The sequence below is a fragment of the Strongylocentrotus purpuratus genome, unplaced genomic scaffold (genome assembly GCF_000002235.5).
Source record: "Strongylocentrotus purpuratus isolate Spur 01 unplaced genomic scaffold, Spur_5.0 spur5_scaffold_18, whole genome shotgun sequence".
Lineage (NCBI taxonomy): Eukaryota > Metazoa > Echinodermata > Echinoidea > Camarodonta > Strongylocentrotidae > Strongylocentrotus > Strongylocentrotus purpuratus.
Window position 1 is genome coordinate 17,853,115 of NW_022145603.1, and position 24,131 is coordinate 17,877,245.

Consider the following 24,131-nt stretch of genomic DNA (forward strand, 5'->3'; position numbering starts at 1 on the left):
ATGTAATGTAAGTTTGACCAATGCTGAGCACATAATGCTTGTGCTATCATTACGAAAATACTATACCATGTCTTATCATCTGTACTATTTGAGGACTATGAATCTACTTCTGTTCATTATAAATAAATAGATATTTCAAATGCATTTATGTAATAATACATGTTTGTATATCTTATAAGTCTAACATTTTATAGCTCCGCCTTGTGGTGCTACGTCAGACATGCCCCCACAAGAGAACTCATCTGCTGTATCAAGCAAACTTAATTATGACAATTTACATAATGTTGCACTCTACATGTTACGTACGTACTATATATTCTATACACATTTTGATATACATTCTGATATACATATATATATATATATATATATATATATATATATTCTAAACTCAAAACTATAAATAAACTCTTGAAGGCAGTTGTTTGGGCTCTCATATTAAAGTGTATCAAAAGAAGAGATCTTCGTCTGTGTTAATAACACCTATGAACCTATTATTTATAAAAAGACTGATATAGTATTCACATGTTTTATATATGATTTACAAACAATTTGATACAAGTATCGCTAATCGGTTTACCTAGGTAAATACATGTAATCCAGTAATTCAAGTAACACTTCTGCATTCTCCGCATTTTACGAGACTGCATCCAGATTTCGTACGACCCGTTATGATATTTGACTATACAGTGTGAATAAAAAAAAAGTTTACACCTAGATAATTAATAATTATTTTAAAAATCATCTATGAACAGTAAATTACTAAACATCATATGAAAAAGTGTTTTATCCCAAATCATTTGGTATCATTTTTGTGAGGTATGTGTTCACGCATGGATGAACAGGGGGCATTGTTTGCGAGAGTGCAAAATTCGACTTGCGCCGAAGTTGCTTATGTGATGTGTAAATAAAAGAATTGGGATTTGGTTATTAAATCGGTTTTTGCAGATCCAAATAACATCCCTTACAAAATTAATCATGGCACTCATATCAAATTATCAAATATCAACGAGCGTGTGTACGCGTGTGTGTGTGCGTGGGTGACTCTGCTTCTACATAAAGCATATGCAATGCATTTCACTTGATACTTTCAATTCATTCTCTCACTCCGCTAATCCCAACATAATACATGCTGTTGATTAAACTGTTGACTAAACGCTACCGTTAAGTATTCATTATCAATAATGTACACGGTCATCACCCCCAGTTTAAGCGTGACTGATATTACGGCGCTCTAGAAATTCAATGAACGAATTCCTACACGGTATCCATTTACCTCAGCTGGGTGAAGAGTGGCACAATAATTTAGATTAATGTCTAGCCAAATGACACTTGAGCCGTGACAGGGATTCGAACCCGGTACCTTGTGCTACATATTCCAGGGACCTACCCATCAAACCACCTCCATGGTGTGATTATCCTCCACTAGTGTGTGAGATCAGGTTTTGCAATGATGCGAATAACTACTTTTCGAAATGTATAAGCAATTACACAAAATAAGAATAGTGATAAGCATAATGATATCAATGATAACAATAGTAATAATGATAATGATAATAATGAATTATAGTAATAATAAAAAAAAAATAATGATAGTAATAATAACAGTAATGATAATAATCATGATGATGATGATAATATTAAATAGTTATTGGTAATGATAATATTATTATGATAATAATAATGATAATGATAACAATATAATTAATAATATAATTATTATTATAATAATTATAATAATATAAAATACAAACAAAACAACAGAAGAAGTCCTCATGCTGTAAAACTTCAGTCTATTCAACTATGCCAAGAACTTCATATCTTAAGGCCGGGAGTCTGTGCCACGTGACTAGGTGTATTCTGACGTATCGAGCAGTGATTGGTCGAGGGAACAGTATGGTCTCGGGAATGTTGTTAACGTAGTTTGCCACGTAGACCTGAAGATCATGAAGACGAAAGGATCATTTTAGGGGCATTGCATGGATTATTTGGTTCAATTAAAAATGGTTTATTATACAATTTGTCTCGCGGCATTAGCTGAACTGCAAATTGCAAAAGTACATGAATTGCTGTCGAATAGACATGATCAAATTGTCTAAAAACGATGTCGAATAAATACATGTAAGCTGGGTATGAATATATATGATTACACAAAATGAATTGTTTGGTTCAATTAAAAATGGTTTATTATGCAATTTGTAATGTATCGTTAATTTCGCCATCATTCGGTGAATGCGTGCATAAAGCGACTTCCGGTTCCTGTACCCAAGCATCGCTACGCAAAAAAAGAAAATCCTCAAAAATCTACTTGGAAAACTGCTCAATCATTTTAGCCTTTATAAAAGGTACTGGAAGATATCGAGAATTATAAAGTGTATTATAGCATTGTGTTGTTATCATTCTTGTGCTTTTCAGGATTTTTTTATTTTTCTAAAAAGTAACAGAGTGGCGGAGGAGATGATGGACATACGAAAGCCTGAATAAATGATGGCATCCGATTATTAAATGCGCATACTAAACATAAGACACATTATTTATCATTAACCCTATAAATTTACACCGAAACTTCATGATATTAATTACAACCAGCTCTAACAATAAATGACTAAAAAATAATGAGTAACGACATGGGTGTCGATCCCGGGGGGGGGGGGGGATGGGGGGGATATATCCCCCCAATATTTCAGGTGGGGGGATGCCCTGTACAATCATCCCCCCAATAATTCACCATCAAAAAAAAAAAAAATGAAGAGAAAAATTAATGATGAGAGCCAGACGAGAGTAGTTGGTTATTACTCGCAAGATGACCATCAACATACACATTTTGCTATCTCATTGTCATAATTACATATACATGTACGAAGTAAATGAGACAACCGTATATGAGACAAGAATAAATTGAATTCTCGCTCATACGGCTTCATCAGGAATTGATGAATGTATTCAATTTGTTCAATCAACAGCATCATAGAAATGCATTGCGCCAAATTCAAGGCCGCAGCGTTAAAAAGCAACAAGCTAAATGTTAAACGCGAAGCGCAAAAGTAGCACACGCTTCTAACCCCTTGGTTGCTTTGATCCATTGCCGAAAATATTTAGGCACCTATATCACCCCCCCCCCAACCACGGATACAAATCGACACCCTTGAGTAACGAGCACATTAACCCCACCATAATCTTCAATCTTGCACTTAGCCATTAACAAAGGCCAAGATAAATCTTTATCTCATGCACACACTGGGCAAGTATGATAAGTATCAAAATCACAGAAACGTAGAGCAGCAGAAGAGCAAGACGCCCTCACACACAGCCTGGCGGAAATCGAAATCGATGGATAGCGCCAACATACCCAACAACAACAACAACAAAAACAACGCGTTATCGGTGGGTATTGCATTGTGGGACATGGCTGTCGACACACCGGGACACTGAGCAGCAGATGGCAGTGAACGTAACATTAAAGTAAAGTGTAAGTAGAATACCCTGTATTTTAATGTCTCATGGGCTGTAGGTATACGGGATATTTCGGAATGTTTGGTCTCGTGCATTGGAAGCTAAGCCTTTTTGTAAATACTATCTGCGCATGGACAGATAAAGGTCATTTCTGATAAAATTGTTGAACCCACGGACAGGAATACGTGCTCATTAGGGACTTTTAGATTTGCGTGGACTGATACGTGTGACGTCTATTCAAGGCAGTGCATTACAAGGACGTCGATCGTAGCATAGACCTAATATTGTCTTCGTGCGAATCTAAAAGTCCCTAATATTCACGTGTGCACCTACGGTACATTCTTATGATACAAGAGGGCAAACAAAAGCTTGTTCATGAAGCACATAAATGACTTTGGCATTGATTAATCTAAAATACACAAATTGGGACTTCTCCAAGAGTAAAAGATCTGTGGATATTTGGGGTCATAACTTTATTTCAATGACAAACGTTTAGAAAGAAAAAAATATATCAACAGCATCATTTTTTTTAAATGAATGGAGATCAACAACAGGTCGCAATGTTTTCCCAATGCCGTTTTACACAATGCCTCGCATTGAACTATACGGGCTCTATATTAATCGTGCGTTGTACGCTGTTTTCGGCGTATTTAACTGTGTCCGGATTCCGAAGTTACGTCTGACTGACATAGTAACTTACTTTTTGTTCACTACATTGTGGTTCCAAAGCGAAAGTCCACATCACGTCATCCAGCGAATAGGATACCTTGAAAGACGTAACCCAGTATGAATACTCGTATCTGCCTTGTACGATAACACCAGTAACGTCGGTGGCCTTTCCAAGATCTATCTGACTCGTCAGTGCATAAATGGGAGTAAGAATTATCAACAAGTAAGTAATTAATAAATGAATATGAATATATATATATATATATAAATAAATTATTTAAAACTGGAGAGCAAGCAGAAATCTAGATTTACACCGAAATTAAATAGTTTTCAGGTTCTGGGTTTCACTTTTACTTTTCTTCAAGGCTTAGGTGAAAGATACCAGTAGCCAGCATTGATTACAAATTTATCATTACCCTTTTAGTGATGGTTCAGCGTAATCTTAAAATAGTTCATAAAGTGCAAAATCAGTAATTTAGGAAGAACATATGAATTGTCTTTGCATAACAAAAGCCACAACTAATAAAACAGGCCCTCAACCATTTTTCGGGTAATTTTATTTTTATTAGTTAGGCAAGACATTCAGTGATAACAAATATGCATAAAACAAAAGTCACGATAGTTTCAAAAATTCAAACAAAAGACAATTACAATACACACGACTCTTATTATTATAGCAAAATTGATGGACTATGATAAATGCTACATATATTAACTGAGCACTTACTGGTTTAACCCTAATAATGCCGGGGGGGGGGGCATTATGGCTCCCCCTCCACGATTTTTCTGATTGTTCGGGAACGCATATGGATGGCGCCCCGCCGCTCGCTTACTTTTTTATTTCGAGTCTTGCGCATCTTTTCAAAGATTTTTTTTGAAAATCGGACCTACAGTCACAAGGTCACGTGACCTTTTGTTTTTGCATGTCAGCCCGAAAATCGCTCATTTTCGTGATTTGTGTACAAAACATATGGAAATGTCATTTTCCTAAAAATAGATTGGTAATTATAACATTGGTTATTGGGTCTTGTTTAAAGTTTAGGTGGTTGTTTTGGGAGACAAAGACATTTGACAAATGCAAACATCTTTGCAAACAACGGCTCTCATATAACTAATATCAAATGTCCTTTGGAAGCGCATAGAGACGTTAACTTGATAAGCGCATCACTACGTTATTATTCTTTTTAGTATACAGTGCGTCCCAGATAAAACGAAACCGAGAATTATCGATGTTTTATCATAACTTAATCACAATTATAATTGATAAATGACACATATTTGGAAAGCTTAGATCATCCTCTTTCATTTGATGCAACTCATAAAAATGCATATTTCACGCATGAGTGATTAAAATCAATTTTTAAGAGAGGAAAACAAAAAGTCATTTGGCGGACGGTATCTGAATTTCTAACAGAAAATCACATTTCTAGAAAGTTGAGTTTCTGCCCTTTCATATGACACCTCAATCAGGAAAAATGAGCCAGGAATAACAAAGTTCTGTTTTTTTAAAGTAATGCTTGCATTTCCATAATTTGATAAAACGAATTCGTTTTCACTGGCTGCCTGCCGTACCAACAAACGAAATTAACAAAAGATTTAACTCCGTTTCGTTGACAATCAGCCGTAGACGAAAGACTTCATGCATGGCTGATTGTCAACGAAACGGAGTTAAGTCTTTTGTCTATTCTGCTTTCTGCTACGGCAGGCAGCCAGTGAAAACGAAACGAATTTGTTTGCTAAAATTATGAAAATGTAAGGGCTACTTTAAACAAACAGAACTTTGTCATTCCTTGTTCATTTTTCCTGATTGAGGTGTCATACGAAAGGGAAGAAACCAAACTTTCTAGAAATGTGATTTTCTCTTTGAAATTCAGATACCGCCTGCCAAACGACTTTTCGGTTTCCTCTCTTCAAATTGATTTTAATCACTCATGCGTGACATATGCATCATAATAAGTTGCATCAAATAAAAAGAGAGGATCTAAGCTTTTTAAATATGTGTCATTTATCAATTATAAATGAGATCAAGTTATGATAAAACATCGAAAATTCTCAGTTTCTTTTTTTTTCTGGGACGCACTGTATATGCAATTTTGGAAAAAGGAAAGTTCGAGAAAAATGGTGCTAAGCTCTATCAGAGTTTCCAATTGCTGCCCTCCCATTTGAGAATGGGTTAGAACGCCAATGTCATAACTACTAGACCACAGAGACGGGTCAGTCGTTTGGGCGAAACCAGATTCAGTTGACTGGGGGGGGGGGGGGGAGGGGGGGGGGCAGGTGATTTTTTAATAATGACAAGCCCTGTGCCTCAGTTGGATCCTAGCTTTGAGCATGAATACATGCTAATTAGCTTGATATACATATATTTATATATATATTATGTGTGTTCGTGTGTGTCTGTGTGTGGCCGTAAGATGACGACTAAAAACATATTAAGAAGAAGAGAGGTTTCATGCTTTAAATCAAACAGTTTTCATTAGGTCACACACTTTCCTAACATCTTTATTAAAGACCGTCATTACTAGTTTGTCTAGGAGGGATTAGACCATACAGCGAGGTCACTGACAGGTGGCTATCTCATCAACTCAGCTCTCAACTAACATAAGAAAAAGAGGATCATGGGGGACCAACTGGCACCGATTGGGGAAGTTTTCTATATAGAGGGAGCAAGTAGCTACAAGTAGGACAGTGGGGCTTTAAGTGATCAAGACAAAAACTAAGAATATGCATCCCCATAGCGTTTCCAACTATCCAGGGCAATGCGAAACTAGTTTTTAAGTATGGAAGCGCTTTACAGCTCAAAGAAATATCTTTGCAAACAAGTCTGAACAAATACAAGCAAATACTTGCTTTCAAAGCAGCAGGGGAGGGAAAAAATCATCCATAATCATATGCCATCTTAGGGTTAGGGTTAGGGTTTCATTTGGACATTACGTTAGGGTTACGATTAGGGTAGGTTAGCGCTATGTCTGCTGTTGAAGTTAAGAATTTGGTAAGTGTACGAACTTCAAGGAGAATGGCATTAATGCTGACTTGGCTTTCCTTGGTAAAAAAACAAATCATTATTATAATTAGTGTTACCGGACTCACCTTGACCCATTTATCTATGTCATCGACGCTGGCAATCCATGCTACCTTTTCAGGTAACGTCGCTCCGCCGTTCAATCTTCCATTATATGCAGGGAAACGAGAATCATAAATCGATGAGGAGGTGAGACTAGAGTCTGGGATTCGTCCATCTTCCACTCCCATACTTCCCCCTCGGATAGGACGCGAACAACTAACCTCTCCGTAGTTCATCGCAGCTGAAGACAACACAATTAACACGAATAACGAAATGTCAGTGTATAAAAAAGGCCTATTAGGTCTTTTATGGTTTAGAAGTTAGTTGCTAATAGAGTTTTCAGAAAACCAAAACTCTTTTAACTCCATATAGTTCAACCACTGCGAGAACACCACAGGCGTCAACCATAAGCATACCCACAACTAACCTCATGCTAACTGGGCATGGACACAAGTGACGTTTCAGAATATCGCCCCTTATAGTTCAAGTTCAAGTTCAGTTTATTTCACATCCAATAAAAACTTACAGCATTATAACATTCAAAATACAATTATACAAAATGCAATATATATAGAATATAATAAGAACAATTACAACAACAAAATAAAACAACAACAGTAACACTAAAATGATTAATGGGTGGAGTAGGGATGTGAGGGACCAGAAAAGGCCATTGACCTATCTAGGCTGGTCCCCTTTTTCTACAACCCCAAAAGTAAAATAGCAACAACAGAACGAACAAAAACTTACGACTGGCCCAAAATGATTCTGTTTTTAGTAGATTAGGATTCGATTTGGCGAATTGACTGAGGTATTATATATATAGCGTGTCGTGTTTTCTATCGGACTCACTGGTGGATAAGCCACCGGACTGAAGATCACAGGGTCTGCAATTTAATTCTCTGCCCGACACAAGTGTCCTGTAGCAAACCGTTAATCTATACATTCCCAGGTGTGAATGGTTACCTGATATGTTTCAGCGCTAGTTACCTTGGTGGCTCGGTTATAGCATGGACCTATTACGAATGGGCATTCATCGTTTTCTTAATGAATTCATTGTGATTGTCTTCGTCAATGTCGTCTCAATAACATTCCGTACATGTTTCTTCTCTTTGATCTCATCATGGTCGCCGCCAATAAGCCGGAACAGAATCAAGATAGTGATTTTAAACATGTTAATCTACATGCGCAGAAGATAATAACTCGCTTAAATCATGGAAAATCGATGTGCAGTTCTGGTTTATAGTCGGAAATTGATATTCCGTGTACTGTATTTTATTTTGAAACACATATTGATATTACCAGGTAGAGGTTATACTTGGATTGGTTGTGATTTAAAATCCCGTTTTCCCCAATTTCCGCATAATATTCCAGAGTTACAACGCACAGGGCTTATAAAGATTATGGCCTTCTAATTGTTTTATAAGGTCATGGGGGTGTGCGAAGGTGTTCGAATCAGTAATAATACATTTCATATCACCAAAATCGTCTGCTTTTCAACTTTGCTGCTCCCCATTGGGAATGTTTTTATTTAAGACACACTCTTACAGAGCACACCATCCAAACAAAACCCAAGAGAGGGAAACTGCTCCTTTGTCAAAGCCCGAAAATGCTTACGCAGTCATCATTGTTAAAACAGCTGAATGTTCTCATTAAGATGCACATAATCAAAAGACGGCGACTATGATAGGATCAAAGAAAGAATCACGTTGACTGTCCATCCGTAATAGGTTCATGGTTATAGCCACCATAAGCATACCCACAACTAACCTCGTGCTAACTGGGCATGGACACAAAAGTGACGTTTCAGAACACCGCCCCTTATATAGCAACAACAGAACGGACAAGAACTTACGACTGGCCCAAAATGATTCTATTTTTAGTAGATTTGGATTCGATTTGGCGAATTGACTGAGGTATTATGTACAATGTATCAGGCGCGGATCCAGGATTTCTTAGGGGGGGGGGGGGGCCCAAATTTGAAATTATGCGAGCCAAATATTGGTACGTAATGGTGACCAGCAGTGACGTAATTAGGGGGGGGGGGGGGGGGTTGGGGGCAGGGAGGCCGGGCGAGTTTTTCCCATCCCTCCTCCGCGAAGCGCGGAAACTTTGACATTTCAATAAATTATTAGAGAAAGAAGACGATTCGTTGTACCATTCCCAAAAATAATCCTCGTCTGAATTATGATTCCCCCCATTCCGCGGGAAGCGCGAAAGCTTTTACGAAAGCTTTATATAATAGAGAAAGAAAACGATTCGTTGTACCGTTCTCGACTCTTAATCCTTGTCACAATTCAGTTTTACCCCTCCCCACCCCCTACCGCGCGAAGCGCGGAAGCTTCGACGTTTTATTAAATTATTAGAGAAAGAAGACGATTCGTTGTGTCGTTATCGACTCTTAATCTTCGTCTAAATTCAGTTTCTCCCAAGCTTTTACGTTTCATTTAATCATTAGAGAAAGAAGACGATTCGTTGTACCATTATGACTTTTAATCCTTGTCTAAATTCAGTTTCCACCCCTCCCACGCGAAGCGCGGAAGCTTTTACGTTTCATTAAATCATTAGAGAAAGAAGACGATTCGTTGTACCGTTCTCGACTTTTAATCCTTGTCTAAATTCAGTTTTTCCCCCGCTTAGACGTTTCATTAAATTTTTAGAGAATGAAGACGATTCGTTGTTCCGCTCTCGAAAATAATTTAGTTTCCTCCACCCGCGCAAAGCGCGGAAGCTTTTACGTTTCATTAAATCATTAGCGAAAGAAGACGATTCGTTGTACCGTTATGACTTTTAATCCTTGTCTAAATTCAGTTTCCCTCCCACGCGAAGCGCGGAAGCATTTATGTTTCATTAAATCATAAGAGAAAGAAGACGATTCGTTGTTCCGCTCTCGAAAATAATTTAGTTTCCCCCACCCGAGCAAAGTGCGAAAGCTTCGACGTTTCATTAAATTATTAAAGAAAGAAGACGATTCGTTGTACCGTTCTCGACTCTTAATCCTTGTCTGAATTTCAAAAATGTTCTTTGTCTATTCCCTTTTCTTCCTACGTCCTTTTCCTTTTCACTCCTCTCTTTCTTTTGGCCGGCGTTTATGGGGGGGACCACCCCACCGCCCCCCTGGCTACGCGCCTGCGGTCAGATAAACATAATGTTGATACCTTGTCCGCCCCGGAAGCTCAGGGGTATAAGGTTTTAATTTACGGTCAGATTAGCATTCAGGGGTCCGCCTTAGGGCTCTAGGCGGGGTCCAGAGCCTCGGAAGTTCAGGAGTTTTAGGCATTTAATTTACGGTCAGATGAGTTGAAGGGGCCCGCCTGAGGGCTCTTGGATGAGCATTATTGATGAGCATTATTTTGATACCTAATTGTTACAGTGGCAGGTCACTGGTTCAGGGGGCGGAGCCCCGGAATCTCAAGGGTTTTAGGCACTCAATTACGGTCAGATGAGTTGAAGGGGCCCGCCTGAGGGCTCTTGGTTGGGTCCAGGGGGCAGAGCCCCCGGAAGCTCAGGGGTTTTAGGCGCTTAATTACGGTCAGATGAGCATTTTTGATACCTTATGATTTGTGACACTGGCAGGACACAATTTGGCGTGGGGTCCAGGGGGCAGAGCCCCCAGAAATCAGGGTGAGGCATTAAATGACCGTCAGATGAGCATCTAAGGGCCCGTCTTAAGGCCCTATAGGTGGAATCCAGGGGGCATGCAGAGCCCTTGGGGTTTTAGGCATTTAATCATGGTCAGATGAGCATATTTTGATACCCCATTATATTGTGACACTGGCAGTTAACTATTTTTTCTTTCTCGCTCTCTTTCTTTCTATTTCTCTTTAATATACTTTTTCAAAGAAAGTGTGTGGGGGAGGGGGGGGGGGGGAGGGCTCGAAGATCCCAAACCCTGCCGTTCCGCGGGCCCTGATATGTAGGCATCTCAAGAAGCATTTTCTTGCCTGGCTGTAAATTTAGGAATTTGTCATTTTCCAACAAACGCATAAAGTGAGGAAAAATCTCGGAAAATTATCTCATTTCAGCATTATTTGTAAACCACCGTTATGGAATTGGAAATAAACCACGTTTGAATTCTATTTCTCCAAAGCCCCCCCCCCCCGATCTACCTTGCTGGCGGGGGGGGGGGGGAGGGGGAGGCAACAGCCTGGGAGACAAGTCCTTTACCCCCCCCCCCGATCTCCTTCTTCCCTCTTTTCTTTTCTTCTTCCTCTTCCTTTTTCCCCTTTCTCTCCTCTTTCCCTTTCCCTTCTTTTCCTTCTCTCTCTCTCCTTTTTTTTTTTTTTTTTTTTTTTTTTTGGCGGGGGGGGGGGGGGGGGGGGCCAAGGCCCGCTCGGCCCCCCCCCCCCTGGATCCGCGCCTGCAATGTATATAGCTTGTCGTGTTTTCTATCGGACTCACTGGTGGATAAGCCACCGGACTGAAGATCACACGGTCTGCAATTCAATTCTCTGCCCGACACAAGTGTCCTGTACATAGCAAAACATTAGAGAGAATGCGGCTGTACCTACCTAATAAGTCAGTGAGAGGTCCATAGCCAGTAAGCTCTAGCCTGAGGGCCAGGTGTACCCCATCATGGGCTGTCTTGGGATGGATACGAAAGAATTGGCATTTGACCGGCGGAAAGATGGTGTGCACAACAGAACTATTAGGGTGGTAGTTTCCTATGAATACCTGAAAGAGATAATAAAACCAATTCATAATGAGATTAATTTGGGTTTGAAATGTAGAATTTCCAATATCTAATAATTAACCCAATTAACCCTGTGACGTCACTTTGGTAATACTTTTGTCCTTACTTTGCTATTATTCATTTGCAATACCTCTGTAAAAAATGTCCATACCATCATCATCACTATTTCACATTTTAACACAATTAATAGATACAAATCTACATTTGAACATTTATTGCCTTCTTTTTTATTGATGACATTCAATTACCAGCATCCTGGACCTTTATAAATCCCTTGTATTCTATCTTCAAAAGAAATTGCATTATTATCTCGACTTGTAACTTTCCGTCTGTCGGTTGACATAATTCTTGACAATAAAGTGTCATTTTAAGTCAACAAATAATCAAACCTCGACGCATTCTTCAGCCGCAATAGGGATAAGATTTTAACAATTTGCTTTCTTTTGCCATACTATTAGGCAGTTACGTATCTATACTGTTTCTTTTCTGATCGATTCCACACTATTTCTTTCACAATGCAATCACATTACCAAAACTCAACTTATCTTTAAACGTTAACACAGCAATTAGTGATCAGGACACATTTAATGCTTTCCACAAGATTTTAAAAAAAAGTTCGTTTTGTCAATTTGGTCTTAATGGATTGCAAATTTCTAACTACTTTCGCCGTACATATAGCCTACAGTCTGTGCTGAGTTATATCTTACATGTCTCCCTCTCTCTGTGATAAGTTGACATGAGGGTTGAACTATAAACATCCACTGAATTGGAGGAGATTTTAGGGCATTTCATTACGACTGTATCAGAACAAGAACCCCACTGCCATCCATACAGAATATTCTAAAATTGAGAAAAACAAAAATCTGTGGAATTCTTATATTCATTCTAAGTGGCGTAGCTATATTGGGGCACACGGGGGAGGCACGTGCCCCTTCATCCGAAAGGAGGCACGTCATAAAAAGAGGGGGGAAAAGGCAAAGAGAGAATTAGGATCAGGTAAATCAGCATATCATTTCTCCAATGAGACCGGTGCCCTCACCCAATGATACCAGTGCCCCTCAATATCTGGGATCACGTACACCATTTCCACTCATTATAATTATTTATTTGATTGAGATTAACTCTTTATATCCCACACAAATAATCTTCCTGTGTCACATTCTATTCATCATTGGACAGACATTATGATTTAATTGTTTCCAAGGCATGATTAATCTATACCGGTGTTTAAATTCTTCTCCTCACATGGAAGGATGTAAACGGATCGGCACCAAACTATTTACACAACCTTATACACCAGCTCGTAGTCTAAGATCATCACACCAGCATCTTCTTAAGATCCCAAAGACACGAGTAGCCTGTGGTGAAAGGGCTTTTTCATCTGCAGCACCTTGTCTTTGGAATAATTTACCATTTAATTTGAGAATCATAACTTCCTTAGAGACCTTTAAATCCAAGCTGGAATCTTATCTTTTTTTAACAATACCTGTACGGAATGCATGGTAATTTCAAAGAAGGGAGGAATACCATACTCTCTTAAGATCAACAACAATCAAATAAAGCAAGCCACCTCTGTTAATTACCTCGGGACTACAATTACCGACGATGCAAGAGGCGAGCAAGAAATCAAGAGAAGGATTGCACTTGCAAAATCAACTTTCTCCAAGTTAGAAAACATCCCAAAGAATAAGAAGCTGAAGATGAAAACAAGACTCCGCGTACTCAATTGCTACGTGTATCCAGTTCTAATGTATGGATCAGGATGTGAAGCTTGGACCCTGACATCAGACCTAAGAAAGCTTGGTTCCTGAGAAGGATGCTAAGAATTTCATGAACAGAAAGAATTTCTAATGATGAGGTATTTGCCATTGCAGGAACAAGACGAAAGCTTCTGAATAATATAAGAGGTCGACAGCTGAGCTTCTTGGGCCATGTTATACGGAAGAATGGTTTGGAAAATCTTGCACTGACTGGAAGAATCGAGGGGAGGAGGAGTAGGGGTAGAAGGAGGATTCTGTGGATGAGTAGCTTAAGGAGTGGGATTTCTGAATGTGGAATTGATCTCGGGGAGAATGAATTACTTCATAGAATATGGGATAGAGAGTTGTGGCACTCCATGGTCGCCAACGTCTCAGGATATGGCACATAGAAGAAGAAGAAGAAGACCTGTACTTGGCACTATACACTCATCCGAAATTTCTCGTCCAAACTTTCCCATTCTTTCTATTTTTCTTGTGCGCCTCGGAATAGCATTGTCTAGATAGACGGCGCTATACAAATGCCTATTATTATTATTATTATTATTAAGGGTTGTTGTTGAAGCTATCAAGATCGGACAAGGGTAATTTTGCAAAGCCATTGTGTTGCATAAAACAAACATTCCGTTAATTAATACATATTTTTGGTTGTTAAAAATGGCATGTCCGACAAACGCGGCGACTGAGCAAAGAGGCCAAGAAAGCAAACCAAGTGTTAATACCTTGACTGTGGTGGTGTTGATATCCTGGTAGTCGGTCCAAGATGCTCCGTCCATACTGGATGAAACTGTGTACGATGTCACCCACTGATCATTACTCCAGCCTTGCGTCATGATGGCGGTGATGACAAAGGTGGAATCGAATTCGATCTGAAGCCAGGGGTCTTCGTCAGCCCCTTCAGGGACCCACGCAGAATGATTGTTAAGACGGACATGTTGTTTACTAACGCCAGGACCGAACTCACTCGAAACTGTAATAGCACTGTCGGGAACCTTACCGCTTTCTAGACCAACTGGACTGCCTCGAGGTGTGCTGCACAAGTTCACTGTTGAAAAAGAATCAAAGAATTGCAATTTTTGGTATTTAAAACTCAGAGACTGTTTATAAACTATAACCTAACTAGTCGGGCTAAATCAGCATTCATAACCTTGCGCATCTTGAAGTTCTAGCACTTGTGGGTTAGGGGACATGTGAATATCTTGAGGTTTTTACCCACCACCTGTCTTAGTTGATCCGGAACGCTTTACCCAACCCTGACGCTGAACCTAAACATAACCTGAAACCCAATTACAACCGTATCCTTTACCATTTGGTCCGTATTCTACTAAATCTTGAACCCCAGGTAGGGCCTAAGTTTTTATTCAAAACCTTTTTTTTTAGCAGGGAAAGTTTAGTGCGGGATCATATTTTTCTGTTGTTAAACTTGATCTTAGACACCGGGTCATGTTTGTGAAGCATACGGTCCTATATCTTTGACAAATTGAAGCCATGGACATTTGTCGCTCAAGCAAATGTCTGAGCACCGTCCATGTTTTAGGTGTTTAGAATCCCTGTAAATTCTATTACGAACCCTATTGAAACTGTTTGTGCCGAAAACCGAGGATGATTGAGATGGAGAGTCTCAACTACCGATAATTAATGCAAACACGTGGCAAATTATTAAGGATGCACAATAAAACTAATTAAGTGTCTTTATTCTTCGATATCTGATACTGATCCTTCCAAAGTAAACAGGAGCGTTTAATATTTGTTGATGTTTACATTTAAGAATTTAAAAGAGGTTTAAGATGCAGAGTTACTTTCATAAATTAACGAACTCAGAAAGAGAATGTGCAGTTGTAGACTTGTAGTGATAATAATACCTAGTTTATTTTGAATTTCATTAAGTGTCTTTATTCTTCGATGTCTGGTGCTGATCCTTCCAAAGTAAACAGGAGAGTTTTAGAGTTTTTTGTTAACATTTTAGAATTTAAAAGAGGTTTAAGATGCAGAGTTACTTTCATAAATTGACGAACTCAGAAAGAGAATGTGCAGTTGTAGTGATAATAATACCTGGTTAATTTTGAATTTTATTAAGTGTCTTTATTCTTTGATGTCTGGTGCTGATCCTTCCAAAGTAAACAGGAGAGTTTTAGATTTTTTTAAAAAACATTTTAGAATTTAAAAGAGGTTTAAGATGCAGAGATTCTTTCATAAATTAAGGAACTCAGAAAGAGAATGTGCAGTTGTAGTGATAATAATACCTGGTTAATTTTGAATTTTATTAAGTGTCTTGAAGTCTCCTTGCCAATAATTTTTCTTAAACACTCACCTGTACAGCAAACAACAGCTACACTCCCGTTCCTACTGTTTATCGCCGTCGTCTCCTCGTACCAGCAGTTAGTAATGTCAATCACGTTGGCAGGACATCTCACAGTCACAGCCTCAGAATTTCTATCTAAGAACGACATCTCGTAGAGATCTCCTCCTACTGTTGCATATACGTCTTTTAACAGATAATCAGAAAGAAAATGAAAATAAAAGATCAATTGAAACAAAGTAAGTATTTATACTAGTGAGGCTAATCATGACTGCTAGTAAACTTAAATTTCTCTGCTGCATTTGTCTTAAAGATATCGATTAGTTTTGGTCATGAGATTACATTGTTAAAAAAACTGTTTGGGAGCAGTTAGGATTATGTAGTACACGGGCATTGATGTTCACCCAGACGTTGTTTGTCCGGACAGGTTGTGTATCCGGATAGTTGATTAACAATGCAACTTGAACAAGTTTACAAGTAATATGTCATAAATCTTCTTAGACTGCTGTTTGGCAATATCATAAAAGTCAAAATTAATATTCAGGATGGTTATTGCTATTTGATGAATTCTTTTCAATAACTGTGTTAACTTATTATTGGCGTTCCCAACTCAAGCTTCGCCTCCTTCCCTATCTGAATTATTTACTGTATACTCTATGTTGAAATCATGGTTACATATATAATTTATATATAAATTGTGTTTCATATTGTACTGTAATAAAAAATAAATCAGAAAGCGAAGGAGAAGGCTTTATGTTTTTTAAGTATCTGGACACCCGTCCCCACCCCTCCTCCCCCAATATCTCCCGTATCGTACGCATCTAAAATTCGGGGACATCGATTCCGTTGTCTCTGTTGAAATTATTGGGATTGAGACGAATATTGATAGCTTCTTTTACCCAGCTCCGTGTATACCAATGGCGTTCTTGGGAAAGGCACTGAACCCCGTCCCAGTCTGGCTGATGCTGGTTAGCCCAAGCATGTTCGGCTACGGCTGAGTTGTCAGTTCGGCGGAGCCTGACGTCCCTCTTATGCTCAGTGATTCTTTCTTTTAGCGAACGGGCAGTTTCACTGATGTAGGATCTATCACATCCTTTGCAAGGGATGTTGTACACAATGCCGTCCCGTCTGTGTGGAGGAATTGGATCATTGGGGCGTGTTAGTTGTTGACGTAGGGTGGTATCTGATCTGAAAACCGTTCGGATGCCATGGCTCTCTAGGCGGGGCTTGAGTTGTATGAAGACACCATCGTACGGCAAGACCGTGAATGTCTTTTTATACCTTCTGATCCTGGGTTCCGACGATCTCTTCTTGGTGCTGTGTACAAAACGGCGTTGGTAACCGTTAAGACCTCAGGGAACTGGGGACCCGGGTCCATTCTTTGCATGGCTGTCGTGGACCTGTCACAATGCGTGATGCTCTGTCATAGACATTTCACTAGACCTCTCTTCACCGATATGGGATGGTGAGAGTCAAACGCTATGTACTGGTCTGTGTGGATAAGCTTTCTATAGACTGAGCTGCATAGCCTTTGGTTGTCGTTTCTATGAACTAAAGTGTCTAAGCTTGCTATCTTCCCTTCACACTCTATCTCTGATGTGAACTGGATGGATGGCTGGAGGTTGTTAATGTGCTTAAGCAGATTATCAGTTTCAGAGCTGCATGGACGCACGACGTACTGCCACATTTTCTGTAGGGCCCATGTACGAATGACTTTCTCGCAGGCAAACTTGATTTTTGATCAGGCAGGTCAGGTGCTCAAGTTGATGATCACGTGATAAAACTGACCATTTTCTTGCAGTCGTAAAAAACGAAACGAGAAATTTGCAGGACGGAAACTTCGAACGACCGACGATACAATCACAATTTTTTTTGTTACCGCCGTAGGCTCCGTCGTCGCCCAAAACTAGAGCACACTTGTTTCACGAAGCTCACCGACATCCCATTGCAACGCGTGTTACGTTTTATACACGCGTTTCATAGGTTGTCGGCGAACATGTACTGATGACGTTTTCGTGAACAACTGCACCAGAAGACCGTTTCCTTGGGGTGACTGGGATATAACCACGGACCTGCCGAAGATAAGTGAACACAATACAGGACTGTAAACTTGATAAAGCATTTACCTTCATATCCTAGATACTTGCAGACTAACCGGGAAGCGTCCCTGGACCAGTTTCTTTGGTGGATTAACATGTAGGTTGTAGGGCGAGAACGAGATGTGATAACCATTCTTCCTTCGCTTTCACTTCCACCGACTAGTCTCAAGGAATGGATGAAGCGATCTAAATAAAATGTATTGAGCAACAATACAACGATTAACGTTCATGTAAGCCAATCATTACGTTTGAAGAAAAAGAAAACAATACGTGTCCAAACATGTATTAGCATCATGCAAGGATCGATCCCTGGACCATTCCTATGCGAGTAATTGAAAAGAGCATTCACCAATATACTCCACGCGCCACAGTGCTCTCCTAAATAATGTTGTTACTGTAGTTTTGAAAACATTGATATTGATACAATTTAGAGGTTGATTTTTATATAATTCGGAGGTTGTTGTTATGGAGTTAGCGCCCTCTCTCTCACTATCAGATTCTGGCTCTCTGTCTCTCTGTCTCTCTCAGTCTCTGTGTCATTTACTCTGTGTCTCTCTTTCTATCTCTCTCTCTCTCTCTCTGCTTGTGTCTCTATCTTTTATCTGTCTCTGTCTCTCTCGCTCTTTCTCTTGCTCTCTCTTTCTCTTGTAATTAGTTTCCTCCTCTTACCGTCTTCGCATCTGTCTCCTTTGTAGCCATCCAGACATGTACAGTTAAACCCCTGATCTGTTTCCTCACAGGTTCCTCCATGTTGACAGGGGTTCGATAAACACGCTGAAATTACACCACACAATGTTTATATAACGATTGAGAAACCGGACAACATAAATTGACAATTTGAAACTGACACTTACATATTTAAAACGTTAACACATTGTTGGGAGTAAGTTTTCATTTATACATTTCTTACAATAATAAATTGAAGCATTTATTGAGTTCGTTATTATATTTCTAAGCATGAAGTACATGTACATTTAAATGAGGTGTGACGTATAAGAATGATAGTAAAGTGCAAATGAAGAGAAAGACATAAGACACAGCATCCAGCGAATTACAAAGTCCTGTCGGGGGACTTTTCATGTAAGCCTAATTTACTATTTAAACTGATTAGTATATATATTAATGTATTTTTAAAAGGCGTCATTAGAGGGACATTTGGAGTGAAAAAATGAGTCATTAAGTAGACATTGTCATTAAGAGGAGAAATTGGTGTCCTCTTGAATTGAATTGAATTGAATTGATTTATTGTCCATACAAAATAGAAATTCGTTGTTCACTGGTATAGGTGTTACAAACAATGTACATAATTAAACAGATTATAAAACATAATAACAACATAACATCAATGGCGTTACATCCAACAATACAATGTGATTACTTGCCTAGGAATGGAGGAAAACAATAAAATAATACAATGTCTACAAAACTTGCCCTCGTTTTACCCCACTGTTATAAATGTGAATCGAATCCGGCACAAATGAACGTCTGAAGCGTTCCCGCCTAATGCGGGGAACGCAGACTGAGGCGAATTCCTGATCGGTTAAAATTATAACAATGGACCAAAGGATGTGATGGGTCTTTCATAATACGTGTTACCTTCAACAATGTACGATCAACATATATATTTTCTAAATGGGCAATTCCAAACCGATGATGCGCTGAGCAATTTTCCTTATTCTTTCAGTTTTCTTTTTGCTAGCACGTGTTCCATTACCAAAGTAACAAATAAGATTGAATGTCAAGATAGACTGAATGATTGATTTATAGAACAGAACAAGAAGTGTATTGTCTATGTGTAGTTTCTTAAGTTGTCTAAGGAAATAAAGCCTCTGATTTGCTTTCTTCTGAACGTTTTTACGTTTTATTTCTCATAGAAGGCCCAATTAAATTTTTTTCCTTCTTTTCTATATATGTAATTTAACTAAAGGCGTCATTGGAGGGACATTTGGAGTGAAAAAAAATGAGTCATTAAGTAGACATTAGGGTTAGGGTTAGGATTAGGGTTAGGGTTAGGTTTAGGGTTAGGGTTAGGGTTTGGGTTAGGATTTTTATGATGTCCACTTAATGTACCATGTAGGGTTATATATATGGAAGCTCTTCGAAAGCTGAAAGCTCCATTACGTCTTGTAATCATTATCATTAATGTTTAACCTTCACTAGAACGACATCAGTAATTCATAAGTACACTCCCTCTATAAAAAACAAACAAACAGAAAACAGAAAAATGCAAAGAGCATTGATTTTCTACAAATTAAATCTTCGTTCTCCTTAAAAAGGCAATGCCATACAATCTTCGTATATTCGGAATTAATTCAAAGCATAACAACACATCTGCAAATGCATAATTATGCCATTCTCAACAACTTATTCTTTAACAATTTATTCCACCTTTTGGTCACTAAGCTGAGAGCATCCAGACATTGCCCTCAAGAGGGGCTAAAATGTATCTTCTTTTCAAAGACTGAGTAGAATTTCTAGCGTTTCAAAGAGCAACCTTTCAATTATTGACTTACCGGACTATCCTCTAGAAGTAGTTACTTCCCCCAAAAACATCTTGATTAAAGGTAGGAACCAATTTTAGTTATATGGCTCTCCTCATCGATCGTTCTTTGTTAAAAAAAAAAAAAAAAAATAGCCCCCCTCCAAAAAAATAAATAATATAATAATAATAAAAGTAATAATAATAATGGAAAAAAGAGAACAAATGAATACAATAACAATAATTACTATCATTACTTAAAAACTATACGACTAAAGTACAGAATGTGGCTGGAGAAAAATATCCTTCAGATTGCTGAAAATGATTGTACTATGCACTGTAAAAAAATAATAGTCGAAATAACTCAATAAAATTGAGGAAAAGAATTGCCTTATTTTTATTAAGTAAATATTACCTACGGCATCTTAAGTAGAATTAACTTATTTTGCTGAATAAATTTTTACTCAGTTAAATCGAGTTACATTAACGTAAATAATTTAAGTATTGTAATCATTTTAGATAATTAAAAAAAAGCTATGATAGGATTACATATTGCACGATTTGGTACCCATCTAATCTAACAAGTAACATCCACTAATCATTCACTACTTCTATTTAAGATTTAACCGTATATATATATCTACCACCATCACAAACTATTACATACGCTTCAATTCGACACATATTGAAAGGCTCCAAATTTTATATATACTTGATCGTAGCATCTTAAAAGGAAAATTGGTTGACAATTTCCTGAAATATCAAGTTTTGATTTGTTTTGAACTGGGTAACAATTAAAAATTGTCTTGTCTTTGCTTAGCCATGTTAAATGAATTAGTAAATGTTTTAAAGTCCTTAAATTTTCATTCAACCACAAAAAAGAATTGTTTTATTTAAAAAAGAGTTTAATTTGGTCTTAATGAATATTCATAAATTATGTAAATATTTCTATTACGCACTGCATCGGTCCTTACTTTAAAAAGATAAGAATAATTAACATAAATTGTTTGAGTAATACGTATAATTTCTGATTTTGAGTTAAAATTACTAAATTAATACAAGCTGAAATTACTTAAAGTTCTTATGTATTTGATTTTACTTAAATATTCCACGTATGTTGTACTAAATTGAAAGTTTGAGTTAGCAAGACTTAAATTTAGTGCGTAAGTGGCAAAACTAATGTTTTCAAGTAAATTCTACATGGAAAAAATACGTAAAAATTACCAATGAACAAAATCTTTTTTACAGTGTGGGAGGAATATCACAAAAAGATAACAACTTAACACACCCACAAAATAGTCTAATAGAAGTAGGAATATACTATTCAGCTTTTGAGCAGGAAAGAGTGTCCCAGTTCATGTTTTCCCCCAAGATCTTCTAGTAACCATGGTAAAAATGTTATTGACCTGCTTAGCATACATTATTTGTTACCATGCCTTGCAATTAACTCTAGAGTGGTCAAGAGTACCTTTTGTTCAAGTATTATACATAAAAGTAAGACGGATTATTGTTCGCGATATTTGTGAACTGAACATTTTAAGCTGACATGCATAAATAATATATTTGATATGAAGGCAAATGAAGATAGAAGCGGTGATTTGGAAATTCTTGTATCATATTCAAAAGGACACATTTCCTGTAACAGTTTTGATGACTAGAGTTCATACACCTTCTTCAGACACAAATTAGCAGACTGAAGTAAGCCGCCAATTTTCCGATCGCCAGTGGTTGTCGTTTTGGCGATTTCTGCGTCGTATATATGTTAAACAGCTTATATGCGCCCCGTCCCGGTTTAGTTCATGTTGTCGGGCGAACGTTTGATCCTCTGGCCCAATCTTGGTTCTCTCTCGCGCTCTACATGACGCGGGGCCTCCGGTCTATATATTACGTGCTTGGCGGCTTAATTCAGTATGCCAATTCGCCTCTGAGAAAGATGTCTGAACTCTAGACCTCAAAACCTTTTGTATTCTTTTGGATGATATACATTACATTACATTGTAAAATTGACTTATATGACATATATATGTTTCCAAACAGAATATTGATTTGTTATATTACATTGTAAAGTGATTTATATGTTTATAAACAGAATATTGATGTACATCAATGAAGTTTAATATATACAATACAAATACAATACAAAAACTTAAAATCATTATTGCAACCATCCTGATTAAACTCTGCCATAAGATAAAAGCAGTGTTAACACTTCCGTGATAATAGGTTTTCCCACATGACATACAATTATGATTTGTTGATAGATATGCATTTTGCTTTCAGTACCACGTGCTTTCGTTGTGCTATACTATTGTATGTAAACAAATAGCTACAGTAACTGTAGTATCAGAATAACGGTAATAAATAATAATAATAATAATAATAATAATACATTACATTTATAATGCGCTTAATACAATGTTTCTAAGCGCAAGAGAAAGAAGAAAGGAAAAGGAAGGACAAGGAAGGCAAAGTGAGAAATACTAAAGAAACATCTTGAATTGGTTAGAGATAATAATTTTCTGTATTATTGCGTTTTTCTAGTAAAAAAATACAACAAAATATCAGCGACTCATTTACCCCGTATATGATAAAAGCCTATTTTTCAATTTAAATACCGTTTCGTTCCAGAAATAAACTAGGTATTGCTTATACTATGAGGGGCAGTTGTAATTGTATTTGTCAGAGTATCTCACCCAATATTGCACAAAAGTAAACTTTTGAAAATTAAGAAGATTTTATCAAATATGCCTGGAATAGAAATGCTTAAAAATAGATATGTCTTTCCGGTAATAATTACTATTACAATTCTACCCCGGCATCGACCAGAAGCAAATGTTTGATAAAGTGTAAGGAAAAGCAAATATAGGCCTACTTGGTATGGATAAAGTTATGAAGTGTTGTTGGAGTTATGTTGTACCGAACCTACGGCTTACCTGGTATGGAACAGTGGTACGATCTTGGTAACTCGAAGGGTAGATTAAATACACTTGGTATGCCTGAATTTATGTCCTCCTTTAAGATTAATTGTACAACCTTCCCACTTTCTAACGTCTTCGCTGGGCACACAATCTTCATAGGACAGGGCTGTTCAGCGGAACAAGCTGTAAGGTTTCAAATGAATAGGAAAATTATAAAATGTTTCTATGCTTGAAATAATATATACGTTTACACTCTAATCAGTTTGTATATATAAAGGAGGCAACAGCCACATAATTCAGAACGATGTGCAGAGAATAGAAGTCAATACAGGAAGAAATCATCTCTTAAAAATAAAAAAATTATTTGAATTGAGTTTGACATGTTTGAACAATTCAGATCAATAAGATTAGAATCAGGAAAGTCAATAATCATATTTACATGGAATGAAAAACTACGGGAGATTTAGTTTGGTGTATTCTCCCAGGTTTCATTACATTACATTTGATTAATCAATACAGGAAATAAACCGATTTGCTTGAAACCAAACGCAGTTGTACCAATAGACCTAAATAGTTATTCCTCGTGTCGTTAGGATTTACATGAAGATACATTAAATGTACGGTTCCTACCTGTTCCCTGAAGTAGGATCATGGACATCATGAACATTAACACAAACATGACGAAACCAGTCACCACGCG

General features: G+C 37.8%; 1 protein-coding gene across 1 annotated transcript; it reads right to left on the reverse strand.

Moving 5' to 3' along the window:
• Positions 1 to 1,713: 1,713 nt before the first annotated feature.
• Positions 1,714 to 24,131, reverse strand: LOC100889520 (lactadherin-like). The gene is made up of 10 exons (XM_011669447.2): positions 24,062 to 24,131; positions 23,447 to 23,614; positions 18,704 to 18,808; positions 18,062 to 18,220; positions 15,948 to 16,121; positions 14,359 to 14,681; positions 11,698 to 11,860; positions 7,213 to 7,427; positions 4,154 to 4,303; positions 1,714 to 1,937 (listed from the first exon to the last, which is right to left on the reverse strand). Exons 1-10 carry the CDS (start codon positions 24,108 to 24,110, stop codon positions 1,794 to 1,796), a joined length of 1,650 nt encoding a protein of 549 aa, XP_011667749.2. The 5' UTR covers positions 24,111 to 24,131; the 3' UTR covers positions 1,714 to 1,793.

Bases quoted from the DNA above. Each gene is read 5' to 3' on its own strand.
- LOC100889520 (XM_011669447.2), bottom strand. From the start codon at position 24,110: ATGTTTGTGTTAATGTTCATGATGTCCATGATCCTACTTCAGGGAACA. The intron at 23,615-24,061 runs GTAGGAACCGTA...GAAACCTTACAG, and splicing joins GATCCTACTTCAGGGAACAG to CTTGTTCCGCTGAACAGCCC. The intron at 7,428-11,697 runs GTAGGTACAGCC...TGTTGTCTTCAG, and splicing joins ACCTCTCACTGACTTATTAG to CTGCGATGAACTACGGAGAG.